The sequence below is a fragment of the Colossoma macropomum genome, unplaced genomic scaffold (genome assembly GCF_904425465.1).
Source record: "Colossoma macropomum unplaced genomic scaffold, Colossoma_macropomum, whole genome shotgun sequence".
NCBI lineage: Eukaryota > Metazoa > Chordata > Actinopteri > Characiformes > Serrasalmidae > Colossoma > Colossoma macropomum.
The window spans coordinates 36,921,756-36,935,984 of record NW_023494789.1 but is presented as its reverse complement, the minus strand read 5'-3'; the positions used below and the strand labels follow the sequence as shown (position 1 = coordinate 36,935,984).

The window sequence follows — 14,229 nt, the reverse complement described above, 5'->3', positions numbered from 1 at the left end:
GACAACATTTCATAACTCTATGGAACATAATACGTTTTTCATGGGCCGACATTAATCACTGTGGATAAAATAATAAATAAATGTTTAAATCAATGCATATATCTAAATTTAGACATGGCTGAGGTGTCGCCTAAGGGAGCAGAATTATAATCGTGGGTAATTAAGTTCTACAGTGCTAATTATATAAGTTATACTAATCGCACTTTAATTACACCACACTTCACTTTACTGTCATGCAGATGCAGCGGAATGTATGTGTTGTCTTAATAAAAGAGGTAAGTTAAATTAAGGTACCTAAAAATTAAGATGCAAATGATACCAGGCTGTATAATTTCGCATACAGCAGCCTACAAGAGCCCTAGGTACAAGTGCTTAAATAAACAAAGCAACAAAGGCTTTTTTGGTAGATTAATCAAAAATAAAGCTATACTTTTCCTTCATTAACTGTTAATTCAATCTGAGTAATACATATTGTGAAATATCAATATAGCTTCACAAAACTTAGCTTTGTTGAATCAAAGATGGTCACTGAGATGGGGAGAGAGTGGAACAGCGTGCTTTGTGAATAAGACACTAATTACTTCTGTGGACTATACTGCTCCATTTCCCTGGTATGACAATGGCTAAAGAGTGCATTAGGAGATTGGAGAGCATCTGTTTGAACAGAGCACCACAAAGGAATTCCAAGAAAAGCTACTCTGAATGCTTCCCCATCCTCCACTCAGAACCACTCCCCATCCAGCTTCAAACATGTACGACTGAATTGCACCTATTCTTCCTGCTGCAAAGCAATGACGGCCAGAACTGCCTGCTGTCCAGGGCTGTCGATCACCATGCAGGCTGAAACGCCCCCACACACAGTCTTCATCTGTTTCTCTAGTTTGTAACTCTCTCGCTCTCTCTAATTACAGTGGGGTCCAAAAATCTAAGACCACATTCAAAATCTTGGATTTTTTTTTTTCATTTAAACATGGAAATAAACAACAGAACATTTCAGAAAAGTTCATGAAGAAGAAATATTCCAGTACTGCACTCTACCTAGGTCACTACTGAAATTTGAGGCCTTTGTGCCAAAAGGATAAAATTTTAAAAATCTTTTGTCTTCTATTGAAACGTGTTCAGGCGACTGTCAGGTGGGTTTAAACTACTGATCAGAGGCTTTTGCCCTTTTATGATATCCATGCCAGCTTGAGTGCACACTGTCATTAAAGCAAGAACATATCAACTACTCTGAAACTCTGAAACATTTGGAAATGTTGAAACTCATATTAAAATGTCAAACATTGTGCTTTTCATTCAAATTGTTATGCTGATTGAATATTCAGTTTTATATTAGAAAAGAATGCAGAATATAAGAATGTTTACACCAGTAGTTTGGACTCCATTGTACATATAGTTGTATGCAAAAGTTTGAACCCCCCCTAATTAAATCACATGTTTTATGGATTTTCAAAGTTATTTGTTTTATTTTTTCCTCATATGTTAAATTCAGCAAATAAAAAGTAATTGTGCATTAAAATGTGCAGATCTCTGTAGAGCAGGGGTGTCTAATCTAATCAAAGCTCCAGTGTGGCAGGAGGACACATGATTGGTTGTTGAAGATTGAGACCAACTGACTAAGCAAGTGGATGCAGGTGTGCTCCAGCTTGTTTGCAATGATATCCAGGAGATACACCGGCCCTTCAAAGATAAGACTGGACACTCCTGCTGTAGAGGATGTGTATTTATTTTCATTTAGGAAATCAAAAAAGCATGTAATTTGACCATGGGTGCCTACACGTTATGTATGGCCCATATATATGTATATATGGGCCATACATATATGTCTGATACGCAGGTGAATGCATATGCATAAAATATGGATCACATATATACTGTCTGTCTATGTCTGATACATATGTCTGATGCATGGATCATACATATATGACCTTTTAAAGCATAAAAAATTTAAATGAAATGCACCAGTGTTATCTAAACTTTTATAACATGAAGCTAGCATATATGAGTAGTATATGTCACCTATATATGATTAATGCTTTCTACCATATATTGTTAAATATGTCTTACACATGTATGCTTATATATTGTGGAATATGATGGAAATATATGTCCTATGTTTGAAAATGGTCAGTGTCAAATAAGTTGCCATGTATGTCACATGTACATCCATATGTGACTATAAGTTGGGTATAAGGGAAATCCATATCTGATAATATAAGTGATATATTTGAAATCCATATATTGCCATAAATCAGATTTCCATATGGGCTGATCAGCTAAATTATCTTGCAACTCTGAAAATTAGCTTGGTGATTTGCAGATTAGGTAAATTAACTAATTAGGTACAGGAGGTACGTTAGCAAGGTGCATGCTAGCTATGCATGCAACATTATACTTTATTTCCTGGTAAACTAACCTCCTAAGATGACCAATATGGCTGATTTAGTAAGTTAGTTTTCTGTTTGTAGAGATGATGAATTCACTTTTGCTAACATTAGCAATAGATTTCACTCACTAAGTAAGTGCCTCTACCTTTAAAACTGACTATATTTTTAGCTGGTTGGTTAATCTACAGTATTTACAGTATTTTTATCAATATAGTTTCTTGCCAAAGTGTTTAAGAAGTCTAAAAGCTATCCAATATCATAATCAAGCTGTTAGGTCCTCTGAACAGAGTTTAAGTACATGAGTAAAACATGAAGTTTGATTGGTTCTCCCATGTTCATCAGACAAACTGGTTGGACTGCAGGAACAAAAAAGTTCTAAAAAAAATCACCACAGCAACATATCAGCACTAACTGATTAACTATTTGTACATAACTTAATTTTGACAACATTGTCAGATAGAACCTCATAATTCTCAGCCCACAGGTTTACCTTTGTGCAACCCTACTGCCACTTTAACTCCACCCTTTTAATCTTAAAACCAACCAGTTACAGCTGTGTCCTCTCAACAAAAGCTGTTCCCAGAGGAGTCACTGACATTATGGTGTCATTTACAAGAGATTCACTCACATAAGCAGCTACTCAAACTCACCTTAGCTGCCTTTCTTTCTTTCTTTCTTTTCTACCTGTGACTCTTACTGTATCTTTCTACACTCTGTTTATCTTCTTTCTCTCAGACTGCAGCTGCAGTAATGCTCGGGAACAAGCTGAGGAGACGCTTCTAAGAACTCTGTTTTCTGGCAATAATAAACTCACCCGGCCCATTCCCACCGTCACTGATGTACTGCGTGTTCACTTTGGACTCTCCATTGCTCCATTGATCGATGTGGTGAGAACTACAAACCAAAACATCCATAAACCTGAGGCACCAATCGCTACATTAGCGAAGGCCTTTCATTAGCACTGTTTATGTGGCGATGTATAATTATCCATCATTGTATTAACCAAAACATAACAACGTGATGAATATTTTCATTACAGTGGTTTTCTTATTAAAATACACAATAATATTTTATGTTAACATTATTTTTAATGCAAACATCCAGGATGAATGGAATCAAATAATGACTACTCACATATGGGTGAAGAATGTGAGTATTTCCCATATGAAATCAAGATGTTGGCTCTCTATTATACACAAGTTGTAATAAAAGTCCCTTTTATTCACAACTACTTGCTCTCCTGCTGATAGTTACAGGAATGGAATGACTATAAGTTGTGCTGGAACCCTGGAAATTATGCAAATATTCTATCTATTAGGATGCCAGCTCCGTTCATACGGAGGCCTGATATAGTACTGTACAATAAGTATGTCTAGAAAGAACCCCTGAGTCTACATTTATGAAGTGTCTCAGAGTCCTGAGTGCTGATATAAGATCAGGTCCTGCTACCCATTTAATCAGCATTAGGATCTGCTCAGATCTTAAATGAGCATTCTTACACTGCTTACAAAGAGTTATAGGCTAAAAATGACAAAGACACTGCACAAAATGTTATCTTGGCAAGTAAAATGAACAAATCTAGTCATTATATCAAATATTTCTCATTTTAAGACTGTTGTAAGAATATTTTAAGATTAACTTATTTCTAGATATTATTTACTTGTTTTAAGCCATTTTATCTAGTGAAACTGCCTTATTCCATACTGTCTTAGTCCACTGGCAGATAAATTTGCTTGTTTCAGACATTATTGTATTACATTTTGAACCAAGTTAAATTATCTGCCAATAGAATAAAGCAATTTCACTTGATAAAAGTACTTAAAACATCTAGAAATGTCTGATTTCAATCTCATAATATTCCACTATCTCATAATGAGAAATATTAGATATATTGACTAGATTTAGGATGTTTTCACTTGCCAAGATATCATGTTTTGCAGCTCAGAGACGTCCCTCCACAGCCGGGGTTCTTGCCATCTGTTGTTTTGTCCAGTAATAACACATTATGGTACACCAATTAAAGCACTTCAGATAGCTTTGGTGGTTTTCCTTAACAATGTCGAGAGATTTTAGATCATGTCTTGATTAAGACATTGAAAGCATGCAGTTATGGCCACAACACATCCAGTCATATGATTCGCTGTGGAAAAAAACACAATGCACATCAAGATTTTGTGACTAATGTATCATTAAATTTAACAGTTATTTAAATGCATTTTCATAGAGTAATGAATCTTCAGCATATTTGATCAGTAGCTAAAAAACATGAAGGGAATAATTAGTACCGAATGCTTTCTCTGCTCTATTCTAGTGCAGACAGGGCTTCACAGTAACCCACCTGACCAAATCCCACCTGTTCCATAATGGGCAAGTCACTTGGGTTCCACCTGCCATCTATAAGAGCATCTGCAGCATTGATGTCACCTTTGTCCCATTCGACCAACAAAACTGCACCATGAAGTTTGGCTCTTGGACCTACAACCATGGTAAGATCAACCTGGTAAAGATGGCTAACCATGTGGACCTGATGGACTACTGGGAGGGTGGGGAGTGGATGATTGTGAGTGCTGTGGGCAACTACAATCTCAAGTATCAGTGCTGCTCAGAGGTGCACGCTGATATTTCCTACTCCTTCGTCATCAGAAGACTGCCATTGTTCTGTACCATTAATCTCATTTTACCATGTTTGTTTGTCTCCTTCTCGATTGTGCTGGTCTTTACCTGCGTTCAGACTGTGGTGAGAAAGTGACCATGTGTATCTCTGTGCTCCTCTCCCTTTTCCTCTTGCTGATCACAGAAATCATTCCTTTCATCCCACTGGTCATTCTACTAATTGATGAATACCTGCTCTTCACAATGGTCGTTGTCACACTGTCCATCATTATCACCATCTTTGTGCTCAATGTGCCCCACCAGTCACCGTAAATTCACTCCATGCCCAGATGGGCGAAGTGGCATTTCCTTGATGTTGTCCCACGGTTCCTGTTCATCAGGCGGCCTCTTGTGGTGAACTAGAACAACTGCAGGAGGTGTAGAACACCCTCAGGAGGTTATCAGTGCAGGAGGAGAATGATCATGTGCCATGAAAGTGAGAAAAACAAGCAGACACCCTCTCTGAGTTACGGACAGAGGAGTCTGGACCCTCACTTACCAACTCAATCAATGAATGAGCTTCCGCAGAAGCATCCATCCCTCAACCCCCCTTCAGGCCTTTTTACTCTTTTCTCCCAAAGGATTCACCAGCTCAATTATCTGCCTCTCCTTCAAATCCTGGTATCCACAAGAATAGAGAAAGGCTGCAAGGCAAGAAAAAGATGTGCTCATTTAGTGTGCAGTACAGCCTTGAAGCCAGAGCGCAAGAAACTAGTAATGCTTACAGCTGATATTGTTCTCGTAGCCTTCAGTGTTGCTGCTTGTATGAAGAGATTGCACAAGGAAGAGGGAGCAATATGAATAGGCATTCCATCTTTCCCTGCTCTTCTCAAGGAAAAGAAGGTAGCATAAAATACAGGAAGACCTGAGACTGTGCCAGCCACAAAACCATCAAAAACAATGTGTGCTGAGAAGGATCTATGTTTCTTGTTGTCCTCTGCTGTGAGACAGGCTATTGAGGGTGTTCAGTATATTGCAGACCAGCTCCAGGCAGAACATATTGACTTCTCAGTAGGTTAATTTCATTTTCTCATCGTTGGCCATAAGCAAGTTATTTGTGCTGTTTATGGTACTAATAACTCAAATTCAGTTCAGGTGCAATAACAGTTTCAGAAGTAATATAATACATAATCCAGTCTAATGTTCTAGCTAGTTGTCAGAATTCACTGCAAATACTCTTCTCATATCGCTGTTGTCGGAAGAAAACCTCGTATCTCCAAAATTTTAACTTTACAGGAGAAGGAAAAAACATACTTTACTTTTAATGTGAGTCAATGGAACCAGAATTTTTTCCAGGTAATTTTGGGTAATTTCTTTTGGTCCATTCATCATGAAATTTACTCACAATATAAAGGGCAACAGGTACTTCCAACAGGTACTTCCGACAGCAGCAATATATTGTTCTTTAATATAACAGAGTTGGAGGTATAGGTAGAGTTGAACTGTAATTTCCAAGAGCTACTGTCACACATGGCAGGTTTTTTTCTAACATAACTCATAAAAGTTCAATTTCATAATGTACAAACTCAGTTCCAAAAAAGTTGAGACAGTAGGTTTTTGCAAATAAAAACTGAAAGCAGTGATTTATGAATCTACTTTGACTTGTATTTGAACAAAAACGGTACAAAGATAAGATATGGAGTGTTACTTATTAAATTCATTGCTTTCTGTAAAAATACACTTATTCTGAAATTAATGCCGGCAACACTTTCCAAAAGAGGGGCAATTTAAGACAAGAAACATTGTGAAATGTTCAAAAAACACCTTAAACAGGTGATGCAATTATATTTAGGTTTAAAAGGAGCATCCAGAAAGGGCCTCGTCCTTTATGAGCAAGGACTGGACAAAGCTCAAGCCAAAAATGGATTTTACATATTTCACCCACTACAGGGCTTAATATCATTAAGATTCAGGACATCTGGAGAAATCTCTGTGCATAAAGAAAAAAGTACGAAAACCACAAATTAGTGTGTCTGACCTTCGATCACCCAGATGGCACTGCTTTAAAAACATTTGAAAATAGACTCATTCATTATCAGGTTACATCATGAGTCTATGTATTAAATGATGGCCACTGGGAAACAAATCACACAAAAAAAGATTTAGATTTATCATGTTTAATTTTTAAATGAAAAAATTTTTATTCAAAAAAAGCTGCCCCACGTTTTCACGTCACTCCTGAAACACAAAGTTTTAGTTCCTAGGCAGAGCCTTATTTCAGCCACACCCATGCATTTAAGAGCAGGTAGTAAGGCTGCATTTCTGTCCTTAATGGCCACATGGGGAGCAGTTAGATCCCAATGTTTAGGAGTAAATGTGCCCCAAAGTCTGAAAATCAGTGTGTAACATTAACAATTCTCACTACTGAAACATATATTTTTTCTGCAAATAAGTCAACTTTTTTGTGTTTTAATGAAAAATATTATGATTTTATATGTGTACAGCTGTTCAAGGCTGTGTTTGTTAGTCATGTACTGGCAAGCATTTTTGTGTTCTGCTCAAAATGGAAAGCTTAATCATTTATTTTAATAAAATAAACATAATTATGGTATAGGGTCATTCAAACCAAAAAGGATTGTAGTCTAAAGTCCAATTCAGTTAAAAGTCTGAAGTCTGAAATGTGCTTTCAAATGTGTTTTTCAACTTTGAACCAGGTCAGTAGAATGATTCATATAAGAGAAAATACAAACAATACAAACACAGAGGCATCTAGACCAAAGAGTCTACAGTAGTTAATCAACTGATGCTCCAACTATGCTTTTCAGATACAAAAAGAGTAAAAAGAGAAATTAGTGGTGAGATGGATCATTTGTGCCATTTAGTGAATGAGGCCCCTTGTCCTCTTAAAGCCACATTGTGGTTTGATGGCCCAGAGAAAATAGATTTGTCTAAATGCCTTAATGATATACAGTCATCATGATTTGTGTGTTGGTTGGTCATCAAAGGATGCTTCCATGTGTCTCACTGTTAACTGCAGTAATGGAGCTCCACATATGGGTGTATTCATATAGAAAAAGAGGGTAGAGAGGGATAAAAGAGGTGAGATGGGCTGTTCATTCCATTTACATATTAAAACAATCTATCTCAAAACTGACATATTTAATGATCAACTAACAAGGAGACCATTTGAAACAGCACACACCCCACGCTAATGAAACACTAGTTCTAAGACCTGAGATTTTTTATGGGATTATGTGTGTTTGATTATTTTTAATTCATTAAGTATAACACACATGTGTCTGAATTAAAAATAAGTTTGATTCCAGCCTTTTGCTGTTTTTTTTTCTTTTACATTTTCTATTAATAAAACATTCTAACAATGCATTTATGGTGTATACCAATAACTTTCAAAAACGTAACGAAATGATGAATGAACGAATCACTGAATCAAATACATACATACATACATACATACATACATACATAAACATACACGCCATGGCCAGACTTTATTGGGGGCTACGTACACACACAGCTTTACACTGTGGCATGTGATTATTCAGGAAGCGCAGCGTAACCCTTTCACTACAATTCCCATAATGCACCCTCACATTTCGTCAGCAACTTCCTAGGACGTGTTTACAAGCTGTATGGAGCTAAATATGAAGGAGCGTAACAGAATCACTGGCTTGCTATTATCGAAAGAAAGCTTTTAATCGATATACCTCTGTTTATTTCCTATAATCGCACCTATGTACAGACTGCTGTCGTGGTCTTTAGTAAAAGTCCGCGCTTTTTTTGGTGTAAATTAGTCTTGCTTGGTGAGCTAGCTAGCGTTAGCTAGTTAGTTTCCTGTGCTAGTTAGCGAGCGGCGAAGCGAATTTTACAAAACTTTCTTTTTCCTAAGGCGAAGTGATGTGAGATCCATACCGGTTAGGATGTACACCTTACTGTCGGGTCTTTACAAGTACATGTTTCAGAAGGACGAGTACTGCATTTTGATTCTTGGACTTGATAATGCAGGCAAAACGGTACGTATTTACTAATAATAACCGGTTAATAATAATTGAATCTATTTCTTGTCAGTTCTTTTTCAAGAAAGCGTAATGACGTAAAAAAGACAGGCAGCAACGCTTCTTTCTCCATTCTACGCCTCTGATTGTGATTGTGGATGCCTTGAAGGTGAGATGGGATGTTTAATTAGCTTTGGTTTATCTTCTAGACATTCCTGGAGCAGACAAAAACAAAATTCAGCAAGAACTATAAAGGAATGAGCCTTTCCAAAATCACAACCACTGTCGGATTGAACAGTAAGTGACAACATGCTCTTTATTGTATTCGATAAGAAAAGTTAAAAGTCTTGAATACATAAGAAAGATGGTTCTTCAAGGATTGTTTAGTATAGGCAGTGGTTCTGTTTAGAACCATAAGTTCTATATAGAACTATGTCATGCTTAAATAGTTTCTTTGCATGGTGAAAAAGCTTTTTCAGATTGCTGTGGAATGTGTTGTATATGGTTCCATGTATAATATTTTTAAAAATGGTTCTATATAGCACAAAAAGTGTTCTGCTATTGTTCTGATTTCAAGCTTGTAACAGTAGAAGAACCCCATTTAGGGGAGAGCGAGAGAGAGAAAGAGAGGTGAGAGCACCCCAACTAACGCAGTCTTGAAGTCTTGGTCAAAGCAGATATACCTTTATGCAAATTACATATAAATAAACCATAATCAAATATGTGACTTCTTATTGGCTATATTACAATCAAATCTACCAGTATCTCTACGATTGGTCAATAAAGGTGTATCAAACCTAATACTAATGACTAAGTAAAAGAACATTGGATTACACTAATCAACATGGAGCAGTGTCAAATTAACATCAGCTTCCTGACCCTGAATGGTTCTAGTCTGTTTGATAAATTAGCTAATTTATCGTTGCAATTACTATAACTATTAACTATTATAACACCGACTCGTACACGCTCAGAAACAAAGCTGAACTTGGTGGTATTGGTGAGATTAAGTCAACAAATATAGTATCCCTCATATACATTTTAAAGACAACAGCAAGAGTTGCTGTCCTCAGGCCAAAAGCTTTGAAGGTTCCTGAATGGTCACCTTTCATCCAGTTATACAATGGAAATACCCAGTTCTGTTTTCTGTACCGTAGGCCACCGCCATGTCTGGTAAGATAAATTGGAGATGGGCATAAATAAGTTATTATCTACTGTGTCACAGCGTCTCCTTCTAAAGGAACGTTACAGCCTCACAGAGACACAAAAGCTGAATAACTATTATTCTAAGCTGTAAGAAATATATTCTTACGCAAAAATATTATATTTTAAAAAGATTCAAATTTAATTATGGGAGATAATCTATATCCCTTCAAACTCATTGTCCTAAACATGACATCTAACTATTGCCTTTACTAAAAAACCCTTGAAGAACCGCCTTTTTAAGTGTGTGTGTGTAACATAGCTTGCCTCTCTGCACAGTTGGCACCATTGATGTGGGTAAAGCACGCCTGATGTTCTGGGATCTTGGAGGACAAGAAGAATTGCAGTCTTTATGGGACAAAGTGAGTTCATATTTCATGTCAGTCACATTGCTGCCAATAGATTAGTTCCTACCAGTCTAGCCCTATTAGCTGATGCCAGTTTAATGAAAGGAGACATTGCCATATCTGACTCATTACTGGTCTGCCACATTGTTTTGCTATGACAAGTACAGAATGTAATCGCTCCTCCAGTTGCTTCTGATGACTGTAATAGAAAAGCAGGCCATGTTTGATTTTGTGGCCACGAGGCCGCAGTTCTATATAAATTTTTATTTCATCCACTTTCTACCTTTATTTACCTTTTTCTTTCCTCAGTACTATGCAGAATCTCATGGTGTTATCTATGTTATTGACTCCACTGATGAAGAGCGATTGACTGAGTCAAAGAATGCATTTGGTGAGTGATTGCTTGTGTGTTGGAGAAGTACCAGGGTCTGTTGTGCTGTCCTTAGAGTAGTGTACTATACAGGATTCATTTTTAATAATCAAAGTATCAAATATTAATTGATCAGTTTATAGAGAATTGTTAAAATAGATTTACTGAACATTAATTTAATGATTTCTGATCTGTTTTCTCCTCAGAGAAGATGATTAGTAGTGAAGCTCTTGAAAGTGTTCCTCTTCTTGTGCTTGCAAATAAGCAAGATGTAGAGGTATGTGCTCACTTATTAAATGTTTTGTCCTGATAATGTATCTTTATAGACTTGAATCACTTACAGAGCAGTGCTCCTCGGATATAAAGGTGCTTTTTGTTTTCAGTCCCTAGGTGGGGCTATATTTTCAAGTATCCCAACATCTCCAGTGTGAAAGTGACTTTTCATGCTGTTCTAGTTGTTATTAAGAGTTGTTTAAATATAAACATTTAAACAGTTTTATGTATTCATATTTATACACAATTTAACATGCAAATGATTATTATTATTACCAATGAGTATCTGCTATTACCAGTAAGAACGGTTGTAAATCACATGGTATTTAGTTCTGGCCATGGAAATAGAATCCTCCAGTTGTGCTGCAACTTTCTTAAAACCCACATATAAGTGTTTATATATACATATACAATCATATACAAAGTTTGGGCACCTCTGGGCATATAACATGTTTTTGTTGATTTTCTAAGTGAAAATAAGTTAACACATCCTCTACAGTGAACAATCTTCACTGTTTATATGCTGAATATAACATATTAAAAAATAATAAAACAGAAAACATGGCCTGTGCAAACATTATGGCACATTTTATATGTTTTTTTTTCCCAATATTTTAAACTAGGCAAATAGAAATTTTTCACTAAAATGAGCAGAAAAATGCCAGTGTTAACTTATTTTCACTTAAGTTAACAAAACACAGTTTGACTGAGTGTGTTCAAACTATTGCATATGACTGTTTTTTTTTGACATTATTAATAGATAATGCTGCTGTGTTGTTGTACCCTCTAGCTGGATACATATGACTATCATATCATGTAGCAAGAAGCTGAGCTTCTTGGGCCTCAGGCATTTTCATCACTGTCTCATGATGATCTGTATGCTAGATCTGCTTTAACTCATAATGTCATTGGATTATTATTATGTTGGATTTTTTTTATTTATTAAACAGTTGTACTGTTTACTGTCTAAACCTAAATGTCTTCGTTTGATTCACATCACATTGTCTGCTAAATGTTTTGGGCTTTTGTATGACCTTCAGGAGCAAAAACATCTTAGTTTGCTACTTATAAGTGGAAAATTAATATGAGCAGTAATAATAACATTGTCTAGAATTAAGCCTATTACTAGCTGGACTCTCCAAACAATCAGAAAGGACCCCCCACTAAGCTGATAACATGTTCTGCCAACACCTTTCTCATATTACGTGCATACTACCCTGTCACATGGCCACCCTTAATGACAGGCTAGTTTTACCAACAGATGTCAGAATTAATATATTATTACAGGTATAATGTTTGTATGTATGCATCTCTCCCCCAGAATTGTCTGTCTGTACCAGACATTAAGACAGCGTTTAGTGACTGTGCCCCCAAAATCGGCAAACGGGACTGCCTGGTCCAGCCTTGCACTGCTCTAACAGGGTAAGTTTGTCCGCATTGCTCTTTCTCACGTATGTATTATTTATTCTGGGCATGGAAATAGAAGCCTCCTGTTGTGCTGCAGCTTTCTTAAAAGGAAAAAAAAACACATCCTGGTTAGCTTTACAGGGATAAAATGTGTATTGAAAAAAAAATAACGTATACAATTGTCAGTATTTTGATAAATACTCTTAATACTCTGAACATCTGGCATACTCCGCATTTCATAAATTATGTTTCCATTTATAGTAGCTGAGCTTTCATTCTTATGTTGCCAGGCTGACAGTTGTAGTAGTTATATTGTTATACCGAAGTGCCGCAGTAATAAAACTCTGTAATATATGACATTTTATTGTGCTTATTGGGCCATTTTTATGCTGCTGTTTTCTCAGTCAGGGGGTGAACGAAGGAATTGAGTGGATGGTGAAGTGCGTGGTCCGGAACATACATCGTCCACCTCGACAAAAGGACATCACATAGACCCCCAGTTCAGAGGCTTTAGATGTGTGTATGTGTGATGTGAATGTGTGAGAGATTCAGTAAAATCAGTCCGGAGGTTGTTCAGGTGAATCTTATTACAGTGCTTGCATTTGCACCAGCCATTTGAACTGGACTGTCATGTAGGTTGTTACTACACATTAAAGGAGTGACAGTTTACTTAGTGAGAAGTATGCTGTGGTGTAGAAACTCATGTTGGTGCAAACTTCATCAGCAGACCTCTGAGGTTTGATCTTTGTGTATTTAATAGGCTCTTTTTTAGTGGGAGTGAATGCATATAAATATTTTTTTCTGCTCCTTAACACTAAATAAAATTTGTTTTTGTTTTTTTCTTCTCCTCTCAAATTCCGAATCCTTGATGATTAATGTCATTTTAAGTGTTATTTCTTTATTTTTCAGCCCTCAAATTTATCAGATTTTTAATGACTTATTGACATTCTGTAATAAACAATGAAGTGGGAAACCTCTGAAGCCTCTGTGAGCTCTGTTTACGAACAAACATTAGTCTGGTTCTTTTGGAACAGAGGACACGAAACACCACACCCATATATGAGTAACATTCATTTACTTTTCAGTGTAACGCTTATAGGAGTTATTATTGTAATATCATTATACATTAGGTACTTTATTTCTTTGTAATGACATAAGTAATTAATGTTGCTCTTACATTGTGTTTACATTTGTTTTACATTCTGTACACTCTTAGAAAAGAAGGTTTTATGACAATAAAAGGTTCTGTGTAAGTAGTGCAACACTTTCTGGTGCTGTACAGAACTATTTTTAGGTTTAAAGAACCATATACAGCACATTCTCCATTACTGTACACAGAGCTTTAACTTTGCATCAAATTCAAATAAAAATAAAATGTGATTCAATTAAAAAGTTAGAAATCAGCATTTTCTCTGCTTGTTTCACTGAACTGGGAGTGATAAATAATGAAAATGTAGAAAAGAGGCTTTTCAATGCATAAACACCATGACGAGCAAGAATGTTAACTGATACTAGTCCACCAGTGTGAATCAATGGGTGTGACTAATTTGTTTTATGTTACGTGAGTCTCTCTTTATCTGCGTCTGCACATGCTCCCATCTGTGTCCGTGTGTGTAGCCATCTGCATGTGCATGAGT

At 36.4% G+C, this 14,229-nt stretch overlaps 2 protein-coding genes across 2 annotated transcripts; both read left to right on the top strand.

Moving 5' to 3' along the window:
* Positions 1 to 791: 791 nt before the first annotated feature.
* LOC118807636 (neuronal acetylcholine receptor subunit alpha-4) lies at positions 792 to 5,840 on the top strand. Its single transcript, XM_036569673.1, is given in 6 exon segments — positions 792 to 879; positions 3,123 to 3,274; positions 3,492 to 3,536; positions 3,644 to 3,753; positions 4,704 to 5,101; positions 5,104 to 5,840. Coding segments are annotated over 6 exon segments (1,530 nt in total).
* A 2,765-nt stretch (positions 5,841 to 8,605) lies between these two features.
* arfrp1 (ADP-ribosylation factor related protein 1) lies at positions 8,606 to 13,569 on the top strand. Its single transcript, XM_036571197.1, has 7 exons — positions 8,606 to 9,010; positions 9,202 to 9,289; positions 10,475 to 10,557; positions 10,852 to 10,933; positions 11,119 to 11,189; positions 12,507 to 12,607; positions 12,997 to 13,569. The coding sequence occupies exons 1-7, from the start codon at positions 8,918 to 8,920 to the stop codon at positions 13,082 to 13,084; spliced, it is 606 nt and encodes a 201-aa protein (XP_036427090.1). The 5' UTR covers positions 8,606 to 8,917; the 3' UTR covers positions 13,085 to 13,569.
* Positions 13,570 to 14,229: the final 660 nt, after the last annotated feature.